We start from the raw sequence: 25,797 nt of genomic DNA, 5'->3' as shown, positions 1-25,797 counted from the left end.
TTTCTAAGATAAATATATTCCTATATTCTTCAAAATTTTCTATTCATTGTCTTAAAATAAAAAAAAAATGTATATATATATATATATATATTTATTATATATTCTTTTAAATATTTTACTCAACTATGTATATTTGTACATAGTGACATAAATTTATTAATAATAAATTAATTGAATAAATAAATAAATAAATAAATAAATGAATAAATATAAAAATCGATTTACGAAATCTTTCCACGTGATTGATTAAATAATATAATTAATAAAAATAAGCCATTAGTATTGTACTTGCCATCTTTTTTATTTTTTTTCTTCCTGTATTTGCATGCAAAAATCTCAACAAAGGAATCTCTCGTTTCATTGAATGCGTTCGCATCGATATGCCGATGTTTTTACTTTAATTCCGTTATCGTGCGTATCTCGCTCAATCGATTTACTCTTTTTCGAATTCTCGATCCTCGATAGAGTTCAGTGAACCTAGTCAATGTGTTCACCAAGCTCAGCAGGTTCGCTGACACCGGTTTTGTGATAATCTTTAGATCAAGTTAAATTGGATAAACTAGATTGTAACTATAATTTTTTTTTCTTTTCCTTTTTTTTTTTTTTTTTTTTTTTTTGGTTAGGGAAATAGAAATACATACGGGAGATATGTTGTTAATTGACGCACATAGTCGAGAAATCTTACAAAACTAAATAGAATCACAATTTGCAATTGGATAGCTCGCGTTAAAATTGTTGATTCTTATGATCACGTCCGATAATATAAAGTAAAAATGTACCTGTAATAACTGTGGGGTGACAAAAAAAAAAAAGAAATTCCTCCTTGAAATTGTACAATTAATTTATTATAAAGCGTATATATAAAAATGTGTAAGTTAACGTGAACGACGAAAGAAAAGAAAGGAAAATAATAATAATAAGAACAACAACAACAACAACAACAACAACGTCAACAATAGTAATAATAATAATTGGAAGAGTTGTGTGATTGATCAAAAGGAAGAAAAAGAAAAGAAAGGGAAAAGAGAAATAAAAAAGCAAAAAAGAAGAATTAAAAAAAAAAAAAAGAAATTACAAAAATAAAATAAGAGAAGAGGAGATCAATCGAAAACCCCGATCGACGAATAAATCGGGTCATGAGGACATGAACGACCCGAGTTTAAGGGAATCTGAAGATCAAGCGCTTTTACCGATACATCCAGATCAAGATGGCGGTGGATCAGGATGGTACGCCTCATCATCGATCACCGAATCGACTTTCGAAAGTCTCGCATTGGACGTTTCTTACGCGGGATTGGACGTGTCCTCTCGTGATCTCGTTGATCATGCGACGAGTAGTTATCGAGAGACAAGAGAAGGAACAGGAGGCGGTGGAGGAGAAGGAGACGAGGATATTGATAGAAAGGCGAAGATGAATAGAGATGATTTGTGGGAAGACATTGGTGTCATTGATTATCTCGAAAGAAAACTTGGACCACCTGATGAAAGTACACCTGAAGAACGTGTTGAAGCTTTGAGAGAAATTTTAGCTGAAACTGATATACACGAGGGCGACGGAGATCTATCGGATTTTCTATTTCATATAGCAAGGACGAAACACGGGAAGATCTACATCAGAGTTATTCGTACTCTGCTACTAAACAGAGGTAGGGACATAATCGTCGATTATAAAAAAAATTACTATTGTTCAACAATATATATATATACATATATATAAAACATATTCATTTTGTTAATCCTTCAAATATTATTTATCCATGATTATGGGATAAACGTATTGTATTTTGATGAACGATCGATAGAATGACAATGATAGTTTCTTTATAAATAATTCTTTATTTGATATTTGACTTTGTGTAAATCGAATCATTCGTCATTTTTCAAATTGAATCGATGGATTCTTTTTTTGCAAAATCATGGATTTTTCCATAGAGAATTTTAATTTCTCTTTTATATTGTAATTAATACAAATAAAATCGAATGTAAATTTATTGTTTTATGTAAAGAAAATTTCAAATTTCATTTTACGCAATAGAAAGATGTATATAAAAGAATTATTTTGTAATAGTAATTATCAATTCGTTATATATATATATATATATATATATATATATATATATATATATATATATATATATATATATGCTACTAGTAATGTATAGCAAATCAAGTTTTAGCAAATCGAATTTTTCTCAAGAATTTCTTCTCCTATAAGCTCTTTTATAATAAATATTATAATCAAATTATAAATTTGTTTTTTAATAAGTTACAAATTTTATAATACATAGGTATAAAGAGAAAATACTTATTTAATAAGTAATTAAGAATTCATCATCATAATTCATAATTATATGAAAACAATTTATAAAGGAGCAAATTTCATTTAAATAATTTTTTTTTTTTTTTTTTTTTTTCTTTTTTTTTTTATCACTCATTCATTCATTGCAAACGAATCGAATGTAATTTGCAAAAGATTGAATCTGAAGTGCAAAACCTGTATAAATCAAAGTAGATTTTTATTAGATTTTCGATAATTTTGTTAAGTTGTGGTTTCTTCTTTTTTTTTTTTTTCTTTTTTCTTTTTGAGAATTTATTTTTTAATGCATATTTTATCTTTTTCTTTATATATATATATATATATATATATAATTTTTTTTTTTTTTTTTTTTTTTTTTGTTATCTTTTATCTCACAAATCGATAAGCGATAATATGGAATAAGAATTTTGCAGGAAATCTTGATTTGCATAAGATGGTGAAATTTAATTTCGCGAAGCGTCGAATGTGAGTTTGATTTCACAAACAAACAAAAAAGAAAGAAAGAAAGAAAGAAAAAACAAAGAATTGTTATTTGGAGTGAAAAACCTCTCTATAATAAAACTACAGGAAGAGACAGGTTGGAGATGTTCAGTTAATAATAAATGTTTTCGATTTATCTGTACAATTATGTACGTGTAATCTCTGCTCACCTGACCGTGTAATTGTTACTTGCACTGCGTTAAGCTAACGTGACGAGACAGTGTTATGTCTGTCTTTCTGAAAGTTCTTTTTTTTTCCTCAATTTTTATCCATACATATATGTATATATATATTGTATGTACATATGTATATATATATATATATATATTTATATATATATACATACATACATATATATATATATATATGTATCTGTGATGTTATAAGCATTTGAGCTCTCATTTCGTCATAAATTAAACTTCAAATGGAAAAAATTACAAATAACGAATTGGAAATAGAGAGGGGGGGAAGGGGGGAGAGAGAGAAAATTACATACAACACTCGACGTATAGTTCGATCATTCACGATTCCCAACTGTGATGTGACATGTGACTGTTGCATGACATTGTCAAATATACGTGAGAAGTAATCACATTCTCTTGTTGTTCTTTATCATGGACATATTGAAAAATTTCCAATCGCGTTTTGGTACACCTGTCACGGCATGCTTCTGTAAAATTTATTCAGAAGTATGAGAGAAGGAACAAAAGAAAGGAAATCACGAAGATCTTTTCTTTCTTTCTTTCTTTCTTTCTTTATTTTTTTTTTGTTTCCTTCTTCTTCTTCTTCGTCCGACCTTGAACTCGTATATCTCGAGTTACAGCAAGCAGAGACACGAGAAGATTAAAAAAAAAAAAGATCGATATCGAGGATCGAAAATTCGATTGTTCGTTGTTTCGTTTTTCTTTTTTTCTTTTTCACTTGTATTAAAAAAAAAAAAAAAAAAAAAAAAAAAAAGTTCGTAAAATAAGTACATATGAAGCAACGATTATAAAAATTGTTGATTAACTAACCACCGTTGCGGTGCAAAGAAATTCACGGTTGACGTGCTAAGCACGTCATTTTTCTTTCTACAACAATCGCCTGACGACGTATATAATACGTCAGTGGCGTTCTGGTGACAGAAACATCTCGACGTGCGTGACACGTCTTTCCATCGCAAGTGGTTAAAATCGAGATCGAAGATTAAAAATTTTCGTAAAATAGAATTTATCAATTATTTCGTATAAGTATGATTAATATTATCTGAAAAGAGGGAGAAAAAAAATATTAGACCTAAAATTTCGTCGTCGTCGTCGTCGTCGTCGTCGTTGTCGTTGTTGTTGTTGTTGTTATTAACAAAAATATTAAAAAAATATTATAGGATGATTGATGACATTAATTAATTATAAAATAAACAATTCATAATATCTGTATATATACATATTTTTTACATAACAAAAAGAAAAAAAATCTCTGCCTTCTATTCTAATCAAATCAAATTAAATATACTTTAATTCATTCAGTGACAATTCGTATGTTAAAAAAATAAAAAAAGAAAAGTCGATACGTATGTATCGTACGTGTTAAAAATTGTTTATCGAAAACAATCCGACGGTATCTTAAAATATGCGTTCGAATTGATCATATTTAATTGTATATTTTTTAATTAGGCTGTTGCTTGATCATCCCAAAAAGTTATTCCTTCTTCTTTTTTTTCCTTGCTCGTTGAATCGATTCATCCAATATAGGAATCCTTAAAAAAAAAAAAAAAAAAAAAAAAACATGTCGACGATATCGACGTCTCAAATGACAAGTAACACCAAAAATAATAACGACAACGATAACAATGGTGATGTTAGTGATTATGGCAATGATGATGGTGGTGGTGATAAGGGTAGTAATGGTAATACGTTTTTTATGGGACTTGTTGGTAATAGTACATACTTCCGACTATATATCACTGTTCAAGCCTAATGGAACATGGTCTCCCGAAGGACTTCAAATTCTCAAAGATCGTGAAAAATATTATTACAAGTTGGATAGGGAAGAGACGAAAGCGTTTGAGGAAATCCTGTGGGAAGACAAGGTGATGATAAATAAGACGAATTCCTTCAATTTCCTTTTTTTTTGCTTTTTTATTTATTTATTTTTCTTTTTTTTTTTTTCTTTTTTTTTTTTTATCTTCCTGAGAAGAATATTATGTACTAGAGAGATAAACGAGAAATTATGAGAAGAGAAATCTTTTATTAATTTAACGAGGAAGTAAAACTTAATTATCACATGTGTGTGTGTGAGCAAGAGAGGGAGAGAGAGAGAGAGAGGGAGAGAGAGAGATCACAAATTCAAAACAACAATTAATATTAATTTTCTTTATTTTTCTTCGCGCGATCATCAGTAGAGATTATTCTTCTTAAATGCAATTACAAGCAATCTTTGTGTAACGCGGATACTTGAACAATTTTGAGCGATTTCGACAAAAAGTAATTTTGATGAATGAAATTTTTCGATTTTGTTTTTTTATTTCTTCTATATTATTTAATTTTGTATATTATTTAAAACACATAATACATGTAAATATGCATTTCATTTTATTTTGTTTTCACAAAACATATACTTTATCTGCAATGAAATTTATTTGTTATTTTTAAAATCATATATATATATATATATCATTTTATATTATATTTATTTATTATTTATTATATTTTTTTATATTTTATATTATATATAAATATATATATATATATATATATATATATATATATATATATATATATATATTTCATTATTTATATACGAATTAGTTGAATCAGATAAAAATATATTTTTATTTTTTATGTCAGTTTTATTTTTTTTTTTTTTTTTTTTTTTTTTTTTTTTAAGAAAAGTACACATAAAAAAAAAATAATAATAATAATAAAACATTTGGAATTCAATCCAATTATTTTTGTTTTCCGTTAGATAGGAGTCTTCTATAAAGTGATTTTATGTATATTAATAAAGTGATACTTTTATCGAATTTCTATTATAGGAAATATCCGCTTTATACGGGTGCGTTACCTGTTCTATATCATATTTTGAAACAATGATAACATTGAAATGTAGGAATCGAAAAGTATTAAAATACGATCGATGATCCTACCATGCGAGGATACTCCGATAACGAAGTTGGATCACATTCGGATTTATATTTGATTGAGACGAGTAACTTTTTTAATCCTATTGTCGACGATTCTTATCTAATGAGAAAGATAGCATGTTCAAGTTTGTTCAATTGTATATATGGTTTTAGGGTATACCCAAACTTACAAATATCAGATTATTTTTGGAAATATCTAATTGTATTGAAATAATCGATAAAAACATAATTATGCCAATGGTTATACGTGATTTCAAGGACACGGCTAAGATAGCTGATACAATTGTCAGAGGATGTTCAATTATTGGTAATTCATGGTCTATTCATTGGATAGACAATACTGCCAATGCAGTTTGTACTCATCAATAAGAACTTGTACTATCTGATGGTGCAACGATAGTTGATGTCATTGTCCTAACCAAACCATTAGGTACTACATTAGTTATTTATTAGCTTATATCAACGGATAGAACAATCGGAAAAACGTACAAGATTATTGCTAGAACTGTCATCGAGGATGACGTTAAAATAGCTTATTGTAGAGTCGTCGATTCTATGATTATGACTAATAGTCATAATGAATTGATGAATGATTAGGGGACTAATCGTTTAGATGAATCTTATGAGAAAAATTAGAATACACATGTATATACATTGAAGTTAATTTTCTTATAGGAAAAATCAATTTAATTATTATATATATATATATGTTATATATTATATATATTATATGTATTATATGTATTATATTATATATATTTACATATACATGATGTCATCATCAAATCGTTAGATGAGAAAAAAAAGAAAGAAAGAGGGATAGGTTCTAAATAAAATTTTAGTTAAGAATGAACTTTTTTTTTTTTTTTTTTTTTTTTTTTTTGTACAGTATAATGCTCATACAGCTTTGCGTAGTATTATCTTACGGAATTTTTGATCATGCCGAATTATTGATACGTTGTCAAAGGAACAACGTCAATTTTGTAATTCACAATATGCCGATTATAGCTAAGATGTGCGGTTTGTTCGAAGATAATCGGAAATTCGATTGCATTACTATGGGTTATGGTAGCGGAAGTATAATATTGCTTCGCGAACAAGCTACTACGATTTATTTTCAAGGCGTTGAAAAAGATCGAACGTATGAATGCTTGGATCGTTTGATATTAGTTGAAAGTGGAGAACGAAAGGCACGAGTTATTATTGATCGTCCAAGAGTTATCGAGATATCATCGAAGAACACAACTGATTCTTTATGATAATACTATTTTTTAATCGTGTTATAACAAGATAAAAATATGTGGCTCGATGTAAGTTTAATTTTATTATCATTTGTAATGAACTTACAAATGATCGTTATGCGTTCTGTTAGTCGACGAATCGTTTCTTTTTTTGTCTATTTTTTTCTTTTTTTTTTTTTTTTCTATTTTTATATAAATGGCGTAAAGTTAATTGATACTGTTAGGAATATCTCATATCCACAATAAAGTTTTATATGTATATATATATATATATATTCTTTAGTATAAAAATAGCATATATAAATTCTATAGCATAGGTTGCTATTGTTTTCATTGTACTTTGTCATAACGAAGTTGTAATTGTATTTTTTTATAATAATTGATTATATTATCTACCATCGTACGGTATTATTATTATTATTATTGTTTTCATTTCGTTATTACATAGGAGTTGTTTACTTCCTATAAGCCTGAGAAATTTTCGGATCACATGCATATCGTTTTTTTTTTTCTTTCTTTCTTTCTTTCTTTCTTTCTTTCTTATTTTTTGTACTTGTTCTTTTTCTTCTTTCTTTTCCTCAACAAGATTCCCGCAATTATTTTTTTATACGTACGTACATACGTACATACATATATATATATATATATATATTTATTTATAAATTACATGACTCGTGTGTATCAAGCTCGTTAACTTATGCACATCGATCATTATCACTCAAGCAAATGTCACATTTGCACACAAGCATAATCGTTGTCATTAGTACTTCCTCGCTAATCATAGATGAAATCGGTTTCTGTATAACTCTTAATATAAATATATATATATATATATATATATATATATATATATATATTTATGTTAAGAAAAATTTCTTCATTTTATGTCATCAAATATTTTAAGAATACGAAATACAAAATATTCGATTTCTGATTGAACCGGAAGTTTACTAATTTTTAATTTTTCTTACGAAACATGCTGTACATATATTTTTTCATTAATTAATTAGACGTTTTTAATCAGTCTTCAATAATTTTTGAAAGATAATTTATTAAAATATATAATTATTAGAAACAAAAAGAAAATGATACAGGGTGTTTCATGAGAAAAACGAAATGTCATTAGACTTTCGGTTTAATCAAAAATCTAATATTACATTTAATTGTAATCTTAAAATAATTTACATATGAATAAAAATAATTATTATAATTTTTTTCATATATATTTATATATTTCCTTTTTTTTATTAAAAGAAGGAAATATTCAACTAGCCTACATATATATATATATATATATATATATATATATATATATATATATATTCTACATATACATATATTTCTTAAATAAAACCATTTCTTGTCGACGACGTTATAAGGGTGAAAAAAAAAAGAAAGAAAAAAAAAGAAATAGGGGAAAAATATTTGAATCATTACTTATGAAAAAGCGTAGAACGGATATTATAAAACTTATCGCGTGTCATGCACGTCGTTCGTTTCAATATCGATCTCAATCATAAATTTGCTATCGATTTGAAAGAAAAATTAAAAAACAAAAAAACAAAAAACCAAAAAGCAAATAGATATAATCATAATGTTGACGTTCAATGAGAATTTATGTTAATGAATTTGATCGATTCAAGATAGAAAATTGTTCGAAAAAGAAAAAAGAAAAAAAGAAAATTGATTTTATTTTTCAATATTTCGTCGCATTGAAAGAAGAAAAAGAACAAAAAAAAAAAAACAAAAAATAAAAGAAAGAGGAAGGACAAAAAAAGAAAACGTACGATAAAATAATTTATACAAATATTTACTATTCTGCAAAGTTATACTAATAAAAGATTAATATGTCATTAGTAGTTTTATAATCGAATTCATATATGTTTAATTCTCTATGGGAACTTTGCCAAGAAGTTTAAATACGAAAGTATTTTTGAAAAAGTAAAAGAAGAAGAAAAAGAAGTAGTAAGAAAACAAAAAGAAAACTAGTTCTTTCTTTCGGTATAAAATTAGCACTGACATATATATATATATATATAAACATACAGGTATTGAGAAGTTATAACTGGTTAAATATCAACGATCTATTTCCATATCCGATTCATACAAATGTCAGGAGAATGAACGTTGAATGGATCGATGAGTTGGTGGTAGAGTAGGTCGTAAAGTTGTATATTCCCTTTAAGCCATTTAAAGATCGACCTGTGAACGCCCTTTCGAGAGAGAAAAAGTACTATAAAAATTATTTTTTAAATGGATAAATATGTCTAGACGCAATATGCAATGTTTAATTTCTTAACATACACTTTTCTATTTTATCAAATAAAAACGAGAAAAAGTGTAAATAAAAGAATCTGCAAAAAAAGAAGTAAGCTATTGAACGTTTAAAAAAAAAAAAATAAAAAGAGAAACAAACGAGAGAGAGGGAGAGCGAGAGAGAGAGAGGGATGAACCTTCCTTGTTCGGTCGGTAAAGTGTGTTATCGACTTGAAAGTAGCGCCATCTGGCGTGAAAAAGAAGAACCCTTTGCTTGCTACGACGCAAAGGAGGGAGACATTGAAAGGCAACATGGCGGATTGATCCAGTCGCGGAACGTTTCGTACTAACGTTCTGATGAGTATCTCCAGAAGTGATTTTTACCAATTAGAAATATAACAGTGCCTTTGAAAGGATCGTTGCCATTCGTAAAAACAAATCACGAGAAACGTCATTTGCAAAAAGCCATTGAAACATAGTTTAAAGGTTAATTACATTGTGTTTTGAAGAATGTTTAATTTGAGCCACCAGCGCGAACTACTGAAGGGTTGATATTACATGCGATTAAGGATCGCTTTTTAAACGATAGTTCGTTATTGAATGGTAAATATATATATTTAAAAAAATTTTTATCATTAATATATAGTATATATATATATACTATATATATATTTACATATATTTAAATATATATATATATATATATATAGTTATAGGTATACGTAATGTGTGTATGTGTGTTGCACCGGCTTCGTGATATTCTCGTCATTGTGCATTGTCGATGTCGTTGGCATCGACGATTGGGGCGATGGGTCGTTCAAACTCAACGCTGATTGGTCGAATCTCTGACATAAACTTTTGTTTTACGACGATAATACCCTCGAGATCGTTGGATTATAATCTTTTTTTTTTTTTTTTTTTTTTGTTTCCTTTTCTTCCCTTTCTTACAATATTCACGCATAAGGGAGCGCGCGCGCTCGCGTTCACTCAACCCCCTTCCCCACCCGCCCTGTCTACTTTCTATCGTGTTGTTATCGTTTTCGTTTTTTGTTTTCTTTTTCTTTTGGCGCGTTTATCTTTTCTTTTTTTTTCTTTTTTTTTTTTTTTTTTTTTTTTTTTTTTTTTTTTTTTTTTTTTTGTCTTCGTTTCACTTTTCTTTTTTCAAACGTATTTACAAAAGTTCATCGATGAGGTAATTCAAGTACGATTAAAGTATCAATGAAGTATTGTGATACAAAGAAGTAGAAGATATTTATTACTTGGGCGATTTAACGCGCTAGTAATAAATATACATTTTAAAATGAGTCATTACGAGTATATTTTTAATGTATGACGATAAGAATTTAATCTGTTTCCTTTTTTTTTTCTGTTTTTTTAATTTTCTCTACGAGAGTAATAGCGTATACGAAAGAGAGAAGAATGATCCAAGGTCAGAAAAATATTACGTAGGATATAGTATATACGACGCTAAGGTTTCATTCGCGTTAAGAAGTTTTTAAAAGTTTCTAAATTAGCTTTTTCAAAACCATTTGTAAGTATATAGTTATATATATATATATATATATATATATATATTTTTTTTTTTTTTTATTTTTTTTTTTTTTTTTTTACGCAATGAATTTATTAAATACAGTTAGTTGATTAGGATTAACCAATCGAAAATGTGATAACAGAAGATGAAAAAAAAAATGGTTGTATTAATCGAATCGTAGAAAAAAGAAATTCAGATTCTAATGCAGTTCTTGACCGTGAGTTTTAGAATAAAACAAAAACGCTTAACGATCCTTGACATCGTTACTGCCCATTGTTTGCCAGTATTATTGGAAATATGTTATTATGTAAGTGTATTGTATATATAATTATATATGTTCACTCGCTATCTGTTTTTAAGGGAACGAACGAGGTTACGGTAGGGTTTCCTTTTTTTCTGTTTTTTTTTTTCTCCTTATATATTTTATATATAATAGAGCCAAGTTCGAGACATATAACCTCTGTCTCTCTCTCTCTCTCTCTCTCTCTCTCTCTCTCTCTCTCTCTCTCTCTCTCTCTTCTCTATGTATTGAGATATCACTTTATTACATAGTTGAGTAGAAAATATTTATATCTAAATGACGAGTATTAAGTTTACAAGATAAAGTAGATTGTGTATATGTATATGTTATGTATATATGCATATACATACATACATACATATATACATACATACATAGATACATAGATATATAATTCCATCGCGTGTAAACACAGTCTGATTTTTAATCGGTCTGATTCTCTCCGATGTATTTATACCGTCCCTATTTAAATGCAAAAGGCTTCACGGATTTTATACTATCAGTTTGGTTGGTGCAAAGTCTTATGCAAGACTCGAGCAAACCTTACCTTTAGCCCCTCTTCGTAACTCCTCACCCCTAAACGAAGAAAATCAATAATCACCTGTATCATCATTTGCGTCTTTATTTTGTTTCTTAATAGTCCTATTATAAAAAAAAAACTTAAAAAGAGCCCAAAAGAAAACAATAGAATTTGCATGTATATTCGGTATGTATGTACGTGAGTCGATGATTATAAAAGCTACTTATTCTATATTTGTTTTCTTTTTTTTTTTTTTTTCTTTTCCTTTTTTTCTTTTTCTTTTTTTTTTCAAATATTTTTTTTTATAAGCAAAAGTTATCAATACATTTAATTTCGTTAGATTTTTGTTTACTTTAAATACTACATACACAATATATATAATTTAATGTTTACAAAAGTTACATATGTCATATACATACATTTGTTTATATATATATATATATATATATATATATATATATATAAAATTATTAATATATTAAATTGTATCAGATTTTGTAACATACGTTATGGAAATGGTTATGCAAATTTACATAATGAATTGTTGGTTTGATTCAGCGAAATAAAAAAGACAAATTGCTTTTTATAATTTTTAACGCAAAACATTTAGAAATACTTAAATTTCTAATAATTAAATCCCGTATATCATTAATGATGGTTGACCGTTGAATTAATAATTAAATTGCATCAGTATATTACATACTATGATATCGACCGTCTATATATATATATATACACACACACACACATATATATATATATATACAGACACACAGTTATAAGATGTCATGTTCGTATATTCACACGGAAGTAAAAGTAAGTTGAATCTATAGTTACATGAAATAGGGTCATTTGTATTACGCCAAGACTTTAGGTAATTGAAATTAATATTCTGATAGAGAGATAGAGAGATAAAAAGATAGAAAGAGAGTGATTGAGGGAGAGAGAGAGAGAGAGACAGACAGAGAGAGAGAGAGACAGAGAGAGAGAGAGAGAGAGAGAGAGAGAGAGAGAGAGAGAGAGAGAGAGAGAGAGAGAGAGAATAAACCAAAAGCATTATTTAAAGGGGTGAGGAACGTTTGAATATTGAAATTCAATATCGTCACTCAAGTAATATACTCGTAATAACATTTTCATGATATATGAACAAACATAAATACAATCGTATGTACATAAAATACATATGTGTATATATATATATATATATATATACACATACATAAATCGATGTTTTCATTCTGTTAAATTTACAATCCCGATGCAGCACGCATGCATTGTATTACATTTCTGATTATTTAATGGACTGTTTTATTCTCGTTACTTCGAACAACCATATTCTATAATCAGTGTCATTATTAGAATTGTCAAATATGGAATTGTTTAAAGGTATCGAATAAATCCGTTCAATATACATATATATATATATATATATATATATATATATGTGTATATACATATACAGGGTGTTCGTCCATAAATATCCATCCAGAAATATATCACGCAGTTGGTTGGTTAGAAAAAAAAAAAAAAAGTATAATAAAAAGGAACAAGCACGATTCTGAGTCAGTTACAAAGTGCATATAATTTTTCTTTTGTTTTTTACTCGTAACCTTTTTAGGTCATGAAGGTCAATATTGTTTCTTTCTTTCTTTCCTTTTTTTCTTTTCTTTTTTCTTTTCTTTTTTTTTCCCCCCTTCTTTTTCCTCCTCTTTTCCTTTCGTATTTATATATTAGCGGTCATTTGCAATCGAAATCATATCTAGTAAAAAATTGTCATTATTCATCGTACACGAGATAATCAGCATCTGAAGTATTAAATGTAGTTGATATTACATATTATAATTTGAGTGACAAACAATCGTCAGATTATATTATATTTTGAAGATGATTTCTTCGAACGAAATTAATTCATCTTTAACTTCTTCGAATATACGATTAGTGATTTGTTTAATGAATAATGTATTTGCATAGAATTGAATATATGAATTCAACAGTGTGATTCTGCGTGAATCTGTTGAATCAATCGTTAAGAAGTCGATTATTTCGTAAATGATGTATATTAATAAAGTTTTTACTAGATATGATTTTTGATCGCAAATAATTATGAGTTATGAGTATAAAAAAAAGAATTTGTAGGTATCTGTTAAAAAAAAAAAAAAAAAAAAAAAAAAAAAAAAAAAAAAAAAAAAAAAAAAAAAAAAAGAAATATTTACATATGTATTCTGTAGTACCTGACTCAGAGCCGTACAAATTTTTTTTTTTATTTTATTTTTATTTTTTTTTTTTTTTTTTTTTTTTTTTTTCTTGTAACTTCAACCAGTCAGGAAATATTTGTTTGGACGTATATGAACAAACAATCTGTATACAATATATATATATAATATAGCTTAACGTTAATGTTATATGAAAAAAAATATATTAAAAGATATTATAAATAATGAAATAATTAAAGTTCGATGAAAGATTTGATTGTTCCAAGTATTTGAACAATTGACTAAACAATTATAATAAACAATTAACGTAGATATTTGTTAAATAAAGATAAATGCTAATCAAAAGAGACTAAAAATCATGGATGTGTGATAGAGAGTAACATGCACTTTTCCTATCAATGATTGAATGTGAACGTATATTAAAAGTTTATCAAGAACGATATAAAGGTTAGATTAATGTAAATAAAATTCGGGGATATGGAAGTGGGTAACGAAATGGGTATGGTAGTTTTTGGTGTTGGAGTTGGGGTCCGTGTAGGGCCTCTATTGGTGTACCCTGGAGGACGAGGAAGAAAGAGATAAACAAAGCTGGAGTGCCAGGTTGGAGGAAATCGAAGAGGAAGCAACCTCTTCGAGTCATCATCATCATCATCATCCTGATCATCATCATCATTATTCTCATTATCAACATCAGTATCATCATCAACAACAAGCGCAACAACAAGAACAACAAGAGCAAGAGCAACAACAGTATCAACGTCATCAACAACAGGAGGATTCTCAGGAGGATGATCCTTACGAATATGACGAGGACATTAGACCTTCGACGTCCAACGTTTCGTCCGAGTTTGATACAACTTCCGAGAGCTATGAAAACGAAGTGGCTAGAGTTCTTCGTTTCGAGACATATTATTCGCAAACGGGTTCAGTACCTAACAACGTGCCTACTACTAGGGTCAGCGCTCCTTGCTGGGACTGCAAAAGTTGTGTCGAAGGGACGCCATTGTTTCTTCTTGGCTCGCCGACCGACACACCCTGCACTTGCATATCCTGTCAGTACTCTTAACCTATCAAATCAAATATAGTCTCTATCATACGATTATATATATATATATATATATTTAGTTACTTTTGATTTTATTTCGTAAATATGAAGAAAAAAGAAACAATCTGATCGAATGATATCAGCTGATCATTCTTCTTCGACGTGACAGGACGAGTTTTCTTCGGATATATATATAAAATATATGGATATATATAAAATCATCATATATTATAATTCGATGATTCTTTACTACGAATGTACGTAAGCAATGTTTGATTTATTTATCCTTTTTTTTTGCTTCTTTACATTATGTCAAACCAATAATTGCTCGAGACTAATAAAAGATAACATGACGATAAATTGATTAGATCACAGGTAGTACTACTACTACTACTACTACTTATCAATGTGTCCTTGACTCTCTTTCTCTCTCTCTCTGTCTCTTTCTTATTCTCTCATTCTTTCATAATCGTAATACTTACGAAGACCACAGAGTTTCCTTCTTCTTATTGGACGTCACGAATACACGAGATTTACATTGAGATTTATTCGTCAGTAGTGAACAGAACATTATTTGCTATTTCGAGATACGAAACGTAATAGATAGATCTTTGGAAATTATATTTCGAATTAAATTCGAATTTAATTGTCGAATTCACGTGAATACGCGTCAAATTTATCTGTCAAATTTTCTCATCTGTTTAAATTCATATTAGTTATATCAAATCCATCTAAATACTCTTTGTCCGTTTGATAATTTATGATAAAACTTTATTTTATTAATATAATACGTACATATATAAATACGTTAAATATATACATAGTTAAGTTTATATTTAATATAAATATAAATTACATCATGTATATATACAATATTTACAATATTAACAATGAAAAAAAAAAAAAAAAAAAAGATGAAAATTGTCTGAAAATAAGAATAACGAAAAAAAAAATGGCGGAAATGTCTGGCACAATAGAAAAGCGTATAAAAGCCTTGCGTCTCCTTTCCTCCCTCTCTTCTCTCCTCGCTCCATCTTTTTCCATGTCTCATCACGTGACAAAGCACGAGAAGATCATAAGGTTATTTAAACTTCATGCCTCGATCGAATGAAAACTCGTCTGCGTCGTATCGTGTTTAATTATAATAATTAATGATCATTCTCATTATCACGTACATAATTTCGATGCTTCTTTTTTTGTTTTTTTTTGGAATTAACGCTGCCTGGCAAAAAATAATACATGTGGATATATTTTAACGAAGGACACTGTGCATTTTCTATAAGATACCCGGACGTCTCTTAAACACACATACTCACACATGTACATGCATATGCACGCATGTTTATTATTCTTTTTCGCACATGCCACTGTAAATATATCAGCTGCTTTGTCTAATACAATGATCGCTATTGCATTTTGCTCACGTTTATATTCTTTGTTTTTTAATTGAATTATCATGTACTATATATTATGTATATCCATAGTACATATATTATTTTGCAATATATAAATATTATATGTATTACTATTTATACTATTTTGTAGTATATAAATACTATACATACTATTACATATACATATTATATATGTACAAAGGTTACTTATAACTTATGCTATATATATAGTATATATAGCATAAGTTATAAGTATTATAACGACATATACTAGGTTATAATAAGATTATAATGAAGTTATTATTCTATGACAAAAATTTATTACTTTTTATATTAGCGAGAGATTAATAATTGTGGGGAAAAAAATCTTACCAAATTACTCTTTTAAAAGTAAATTATTAGTAGTTCGCAAAATTGTACAAAACATTGCCTCGGGGGTTTTTTTTTTTTTTTTTTTTTTTTTTAATGATATGCGCAAGGGAAAAAATTTCATCGATAAATATTCTTTGGAATAAAAAAGAAGAATATTTGTGGTCTTTTATGTAATATCGTTAAAGTTTTATCGGAAAATATTTTTAGATGAAGGGGAAAAAAAAAAGAAACGATAAAAAAAGAAAAAAGAAATTAAAAGAACGCATGGTCACTTATGTAATTTCGTTTATGTGATGAGCAAACGAAATAAATTACGAGAATATGTCGTAAGATGTAACGACGTTTGAAAAAAGAAGAAAAAGAAAAAGTATATATATATATATATTATGTATACAGAAAATCATAATCGATTTTTTACGAACGAGTTACATCGACCCGTATTGTTTGAGATTATTTTAGTTTATCAGTCGTGAGTATGGGCGTGATGAATCATTCGCTCCCCTACTTACTTGGAATATTTGCACGGATTCCAGTCGTATTAGATTAGCCGTGCATCTAAACTGGTTTTCATGACAACATGAGAAAGGACTTTAACGCAACCGGTTTTAAATATCTCCGAGAAGTTTTGTGACACGTCGCGTTATGGCGACATATGAAATCATTTTTATCCAAATTTTAATGTCCATAACTAATCTACTCTTTATATATTTTATGTCTTTTATATTTTTCTTGTTCTTCTCGTTTCGTTTTTATTTATTTATTTTTTATTTTTATTATTATTTTTTTTTTTATTTATTATTATTATTTTTCATTATTATTATGTGACACTTCAACGACGGTTCATTAAAAAAAAAAAAAAAAAAAAAGGAAAAAAGAATGTAAGCAAAAAATTATTTCTGATTATAAAATTTCATTTCATATTAATTTTTATTAATTTAATTGTAATTACTTATTGAAAATTAATTACGACGATATAATTGAATATCAAGGTGAAGTTTTATTTAAAAAAAAAAAAATGAAATAAAAGGAAAAATTCTGCGAAAATTAATTTTCGGGGCAACAGAGCAACATTTTAATAAAATTCAATTGATAAATCCAAAAAAGATCAAATCAAAAGAATTGTGCAATATAATTTACTATGCTGAAGCAATTGCATTTCAACGAAATTATTTTGTAAAATAAAAAAAAAAAAATATACGAAAGTTAAATTTCAACAGTTTAATTTTAATGAAATCAAAAAAAAAAAATATATATATATATATAACAAATAATTTTACGTAAATTATTTATTAAACAAAATTATTCACTTTATTTTAATTATTTTATTTCATTTTATTTATTTACTTATTTATTTATTTTTTTTTTTTAATTTAATTGTAATTTTCTGTTAACAAAGTCATTATGACGAGATAGATTGGATTTCAATGATATTATTTTTAAAGATAAATGAAAAAAAAAAAAAAAAAAAATAAAAGACTCCATGAAAATTAATTACTTCAATAATTTAAATGACAGAGCTATATCCAAAAAGAAATTCATTTGGAAAATTTGAAATAAGAATTAATCAGAAAATTGTACAATATTATTAATCAAACCGAGATAGTTGAATTTCAATGAAATTCGTTTGGAAAATCTCCAAAAAAGAAAGAAAGAAAGATAGAAAGAAAGAATGAAAGATAGAAAAAAAAAATATCAAGGAGAATCATAGGCAGTTACTTTCATCAGAAAAGTATGACGAAGGTCTTCGACCATATATCACCAATGTGTTCCTGATCACCTTCTACCGGTAATACTGGTTCGTCCAGGTAAAAGGGAAGGAAAAGTACCGATGCCCAAGGGAAAGCTATAATAATAATAATAATAATAATAATAATAATAATAATAATAATAATGATAGGAAGAAAAACATCGGGCTAGTTTTCGATATAATCTTAATGGAGAGAGTCGATCTTCCATTTAAAAGCTTGATCTCTGTCGTAATCGTTGTAAGAATCTAAACGGGTTTATCCCTTCTAGAAAATGATAATGACGTTCTCCGTTGAGAAATGACCTATTTGCCCTTCGAGAGGAGGCTACACATGCGTTCCTTTCGAAAGTAACATTCCAAAAGATAAAAGATATTTTTCGAATGGATGTCACGTACCAATCTTCATTTTTTTTTCTCCATTTTTTTTCTTCTTTTTCTTTTTTTTTTTTTTTTTTGTTTGCTCGATCGATATTAACAATATAATTGATTATTTACAACAATAAATTAATTATTCATATAGAATTTTATTTCATTAATTAATTTTTTTACTTGTTGATTTTTTACTTGAGTTGAAAATTTTATATATTAAAATAGAAGTATATTCAATTTATTCGTATATGATAAATATTTTTTTTTAATTTTATTAATACATTGGATTAATATATTACAAAGAAATGTGTTTGTGTGTATGTGTGTAAACTTAATAATATATAATAATATATAACCTCTAATATTCTTTATTATAATATATATATATATATATATTAGAAATAATAGTTACAGTAGTTTTTCTATAATTATTATTTCCAATATATTATAAAAAAAGATATTTGTATATGGTATATATTATATATCTAGTATATACTGTAATAAATATATCTAAAAGTATAGAAAAAAAATAAAAATATACTAAACAGATGATAATAATAATAATAATAAAAATAATAATAATAATAATAATAGTAACGATTAATAATTCAATTACTTTCTCTAAAATGATAAAATCATTAGGGGGAGGGGGGGGAATACAAAACAAAAAAGGAAAGAAAGAACGAAAATAATTCCAAATGAGGTGTAATCGATAAAAAAATTAAATACAAATCTAACCAGTTCGAAAATGTTAACCAATTTTAAATATATAATAATATGCAAGTATACATGTGTGCATGTGTGTTGCGTGGTGGATTCTCTTGTGCTCGTGCGAACCATTCAACACGTGCGATTGCATTCTCTCAGTTACTATGATGCCAGGTAAAAGATGCGTCTGCGCCAGAGTCGGCTCAGTTTCTCCTGGATCGATAGCTTGCAAGAGTTAATTCAAATGCTGCCGGCACGGGGTGGTGGTGGTGGTGGTAGTAATATAGTAGTGGTTGATGGTTGGTGGTTGGTGATGGTACACTGATACTGGTATTCCGCTATATAAACTTCTCTACGAGAGTGGAGGAAACGCTCAAAATCTTTTAAGATCTTCGGTATTTCATTCGTTCATCCAAACGTCGTTAACCAACAGTTTTTCTTTCTCTCGTATCGTCTCGAGTTAATATTATTATTTATTACTACGTGCTCGTAAACACTCCATAAAAGCGCGTGGGTGCGGATGCAGACGCGTGCACTCACGCACACGCTTCGATCAAAAAGTTTGAATTTTTTAATAGAAATAATAACGAAAATCTAATCGCTAATATCTAAAGCATACCTTACGAAAAATCTCTTCGAGATCGATTAACGATGATCCATGGATCTGCCTGTTGAAGAATCCTCCTTTTAATATTGTTTTTCATAAGTGATATATATATAATAAACATGTGTTTTCTAATCGATTCGTATGATCGAACAAAAGAAGAAAGAAAGAAGGAATGGAAAAAATGTGAAAAATCGACGAGATAAGTGACTTCATTGTTTACATATAAAGAAGCCATGATTATTGGTTCAGTTCTTAAGGGGATGGTTCATCCATTGTTCTCAGCTAATAGTGTTCTTTGAATTCTACACGTAAGAATTCCCTGTTACAACATGTTATCACGTACTCTCAGTGCATTTACTACTATGCGTGGACGAAGATCATCGTCTACCACTAATAACGTGGACAATCAAAATAGTATGTTCAATTTGGACAGTTCAGGTAATTTTATTCAAGAGAATTTACGTGGATTTATTTAATATGAAAAATGAATTAATATATTGATGATATATGAAAAATTAAAGCAATAGAAAGTTATTTAACAATAGTATGACTTAATAGATTTTGATAAATTCTTTATGGGAGGTTAAATAATTATAAACGATATATTAAACATTGCTCGGTGACCCGTTATAATTGATATAAATAGTTAAAGTAAAATCGATTATTTGTAATGCTCAGGTGTGATGAAGAAGAAATTCCCAATACATTATGTATTTTTTATTTTAAAAATAAATTCATATATATATATATATATATACATATACATATACATATATATATATATATATATATATATATATATATATATAATAAAAAATCGAACGCCAAATATATAGAAGAATCCTATCCTAGTATGTTGAACTCTCAATATATAAATTACATTCTATCATTTCCAATTCTCAACATAAGATCGTAAGATTTAAATCGCAATAGATTACAAGTTGCACGTATTTATTTTTTCTTTTCTTTTCTTTTCTTTTCTTTTTTTTTTCAGCCTCTTCGCAATTTTATATACAAATTGATTTATTTTATGTAAAATTCAATGTACATACATATAATACTAATATTCAATGTTTTCATAAACACACATTCAATGGTACATAAACATATACATATACGTACCATAGTTACATATATACATACCATACATACATATATATCTATATATGGTATAAATAATATTGTACAAAGACGAATAAAATATTATTTGTTATAGTTCTATGCAGCAACCGGGTGAGCCAAATGACCAAGACCTATAATGACATTGAGGCAGTTACAAGGCTTCTGGAAGAGGTAATAAAAAGAACTTAATAATGTAACCACATTACGTATTGGTATTATCAGAATATTAAGAGTATTGTATATTTTTTTTTTTTTTTCTTTTTTTTTTTTTTGCCACGTAGAAAGAGAAAGATTTGGAATTGACCGCGCGTATTGGTAAGGAATTATTGACGCACAATCAAAAACTTGAGAGTACTGTTAACGCCTTGGAAACTGATTTGAAAGAGGCAAACGAAAAGATAACACAGTTGAATCATGAATTGTACAAAAAAACCGAACTCATTCAAATACTTACAAACGATGTTGACGAGTCAAGCTCCGAGGGTGGTACACCAACTGGTTTGCGTGGTATCAATTTGGACATGATGCAAAGGAAGATAAGTACCTTGGAAGATGAGAACAAACAATTACGTAATGAATTTTCCAAGTTGATACATGAAACTAATGATACCGAGGAACAAGAGGCCCGTCTTGTAAAGGATATTGCCGCTCAACTCGGTTAGTTCTAATAATATTATTTTATTATCAACAGTTAAATATTGAAATATATATATATATATATATTTCAAAATTTATAATATACAAATGTCCGTAACGTAATAAATAAAAATGTCGATTTTTTAATATTATTAACAGCAAATGCTAATATGGAGGCGGACGGTATGGCCGAGGAGCTTGGTCGACAAAAAGAAGAAAATAGGTTACAGCACGAACAAATAGTTAGTCTTACCGCTAAATTAGCTGAAACTGAGCTCAGGTTAGCTCAACTCATGGCTGAACATGACGAGGTCGGAGCTACTCTAGTCATTACCAGAGATAATCAGAACACCCTTGCCAGTGAACTTGCTGAATTCAAGGAACGATACGCTGAGGTATTATTAGAAAATTTATACATTTTTGTTTTCAACCATGAAGTAATAGCTAAATACAACGGTAGTATTCTTAAAAAAAGAAGAAATAGAAAAGAATAAAAATGTAACTGAACTCATTTTCTCGTCTTTTAGGTTGTAAATCTTCTCTCTGAAACGCAAGAACAATTGCGTAAACAAAGAAAACGCGGAATGCCAACTGTAAGAGGTGGATCATTATTTCCTTCGTTGGGTGCTGCGCCACAGCCGGATTCGATAGCTTCGGAATTGGAATCATCATTATATTCGGAGCTAAGTCTCGATTCTGGTATCATCACTGATCGAACGTACGTTACATTTCATTATTTACTTATATACTTATAAATATATATATATATACATATATGTTATAACGATGAGAATTATTTTTTTTTTCTTTTTTTTTTTTTCCAATCTAATTTAGGCCAACATACAAGAAAGTATTCGAAACGGTCCGTTGTGCTTCACGAGCATCTTATACGAGTGCAGATATGAATCAATTTCCTCGAATAGGTTCTATGACAACGTCAACTTTGTCGAGTGGTTCGATGGGTCCACGCATGAGTTGTGGCCAAGTTAAATCTAATATACCTTACGGTTTTACAAGTTTGGATTCGACTGGGCACAGTGAGAGCGAAGGTTCCCTTTTCACAGATTTTGATGATTACCCGTATGTATCATAGCATAACGTATAACGGATATTTAAACAAAAAAAAAAAAAAAATCGTTTCTAATGATTGTGTTATTTTATTTTTTTTTTCTCCTTTTATTACAGAGGACCACAAAGGATTGGAGTACCTGGTGCACCAGGTGCAGCAGATTTGGAAGCAGCTTTACGTCGGTTGACACCTGCAGAGGTGCTAGCAAGACGAGCATGTTTAAGTACTGGTGCTGGATATAATTATGATTACGATGGTGGAATCCTACATTCACCGCCTACCTTTTTACCGTTTGGTTGTCGAACACCTGACAGTATAATGTCAACTGGTAGCAGTGGTAATCTGAGCGGTTTCAGTGGTAATATTGGAAATACTTGGAGAGTTCCAGAGAAATTACAGATTGTAAAACCAATGGAAGGTTCACAAACCCTACATCACTGGTCACAATTGGCTACGCCTACTTTAGGTGGTTTATTGGAAGATAGACCAGGTGTTAGAACACGTGGTGGCCGTGGTCTTGAAGATCTTGGTTTGTTGACCTTTACTTTGTCGGATTTAGAGGAAGATGAAGAATACGCGAATCCTGGTAAGCTCTTCCAAGATACAGGCTCAGTTTATACTTTTACAAATAGCACGGTACTTCATCCGGATGAACATACAAGCGTGACCCCAAGTATTGTGGGTAGTCGGGTCGCTACCGCACCTAGTAGCGCTGGAAATTCTGGAAAAAATAGTCCTCGTACTCGCAGCCGAAGTAATTCTACCTCGACGTTCTCGACGACTCTTGGCCTAGCTAAGATGCTCAATGAGAGAGGAATTAAGGCTGTGACACCTTCCTGTGTAGGTACTTCCTGTGGGGCGACGCCTAGCGGCGAAAGAAATTTCATACCAACAGCAACACCATGTAATAGCCCAGATGCTAGCCCGCCAGCAACGAGATCTACATCACCACCGCCTCAGTCATCGCCACAGCAAGAAAATACTTCTCTGTCGTTTAGTCTGCTAAGTAGCGGCGCTGAATTATTGAAGCGTACATTCAGTAGCGATTCCTCGCAATCGCAAATTAATAAAAGAACGAGAACGTCAAAACCATCGTTGACGAGATCAGAGAAAAAAGCATTGTCTGGCATACGTTTGGTTGAGAAACTCGAAAGAATAGGAATCGATGCTATAATGTCAACGACAGTCGGCTCGTCGATCTCGCCGTTGGCACTTCAGGGTGCTTTGTATACACGACGTTCGATGAAGAGTCCAATGGCACAACTGACCTTCCTCAAGACATCGATGCCTTCCAGCATCAGTCAGGAAAGATTATTTTCACCTTCGTTAGCCTCGTCCTCTTCTAGCGTCTCTTCTGAATCTAGTTCAAATCCGACATTGGAACATATGAATAATAGTAACAAGATGAACAATGATAACGTTGATAATATTGGTGCTTCAGTTTTGTCATCTGGTAATTCTAATTCAGATTCACCTGTAAGATCATTGATAATCGAATGTGCGTTAGGTACTCAACAAAAACGCGATAGTGATGGTAGTAAAACAACTAGATCGGATTTAGGTAAAGTCAAAGGTGCGGCTAATACTACAACACCAGTTACCAGAGAGTCCATTACTCAATCTGCCCTTGGTTCTATTAGTTCACTTTTCTTTGGACGTAAGGGTGGTCTTTTGTAAGAAAAAAAAAAAAAAAAAAAAAAGGAAATAAAACATCTTTTCTTCCTTTCCTTCTTTCCTTCCTCTTTTCCTTCCTTCTTTCCCCTTTTCCTTCCTTCCTTCCTTCCTTCCTTCCTTCCTTCCTTCCTTCCTTCCTTCCTTCCTTCCTTCCTTTTTTATTTTTTTTTTTTTTCTTTTCGTTCCCATTCGTTTAGCTGTCAAGCTAACGATGAGTCGAACGTCGTAGTCAAAGTTTTAGCGGATTAATGGGTGAATTTTGGTAGATTGGTGAAAACAAAATGGTTCTGTTCGTTCGTTCGTTCATTGGTTGGTTGATTCGTTCATTTGTTCGTTCGTTCGTTTGCATGTCCGATTAAAACATATTGGACATTACTCCTCGTGCTATTACAAACACATCGCATTGCTTTCATCTTTGCGACACTTAATTTTCGATCATCAACCGGATTCGAATGTATGTCTTATGTATATATACATATTTTATTTTTTGATAAATACTTAATCCTTTGCAGTCCGACATTTCGATTTCGAACAATATTTTCTTTCCGATTAACGGAGACAAATAATTTGTATAGTTGAATACATATGGATATTCATCTTGATTTAATTTATCATTGAAAATTTAACTTAAAACAAAATATCGTTCAAATTAATACATAGATTATCGATACGCCAAAGAAAATAGAAAAGGAAAGAAAGGAAGAAAAAAGAAAAAAAAAAAAGAAAAGAAAAGAAAATTGCGATCGGACAGCAAAGTATTAAATACTTTTAAGAAGCATTAATTAGTAGATTCCTGATAAAATAATCCTCCTTATCGGAACGTATGATCCTTTTTAGTAATCGATCAACGATCATAGCGAAAATCTTTTAGTCTCTAAACAATAAAAATGTGTCGAGTAAACGAGAAGAAAAATAAGAAAAAAGAAAAATAAAAAAAAATTATATATACATATATATATATATATATATATATATATATATATATATATATATATCACAAATAAATTCATCGATCAGTCGTTATGTATTCGATGATCGTAGGAGAGCAATATAATTCTATATCCGTATAATGAC

General features: G+C 29.0%; 1 protein-coding gene across 5 annotated transcripts; it reads left to right on the top strand.

Moving 5' to 3' along the window:
* The first annotated feature begins 970 nt into the window (after nt 1-970).
* LOC124947993 (trafficking kinesin-binding protein milt) lies at nt 971-25,704 on the top strand. Of its 5 annotated transcripts, XM_047490955.1 has the most exons (8): nt 971-1,646; nt 21,439-21,515; nt 21,626-22,001; nt 22,140-22,375; nt 22,508-22,698; nt 22,815-23,060; nt 23,166-23,635; nt 23,894-25,704. In XM_047490955.1, exons 1-8 carry the CDS (start codon nt 1,145-1,147, stop codon nt 24,724-24,726), a joined length of 2,931 nt encoding a protein of 976 aa, XP_047346911.1. In that variant the 5' UTR covers nt 971-1,144; the 3' UTR covers nt 24,727-25,704. The 5 variants fall into 5 exon arrangements, with proteins under 5 accessions (XP_047346911.1, XP_047346910.1, XP_047346913.1 ...); XM_047490954.1 differs by having other exon boundaries at nt 23,166-25,704; XM_047490957.1 differs by lacking the exon at nt 971-1,646 and adding an exon at nt 8,535-10,018 and having other exon boundaries at nt 23,166-25,704.
* The last annotated feature ends 93 nt before the right edge of the window (nt 25,705-25,797 follow it).

Source organism: Vespa velutina, chromosome 3 (assembly GCF_912470025.1).
Source record: "Vespa velutina chromosome 3, iVesVel2.1, whole genome shotgun sequence".
Lineage (NCBI taxonomy): Eukaryota > Metazoa > Arthropoda > Insecta > Hymenoptera > Vespidae > Vespa > Vespa velutina.
The sequence above is the reverse complement of the archived record's forward strand: the minus strand, read 5'-3'. Positions and strand labels throughout refer to the sequence as shown.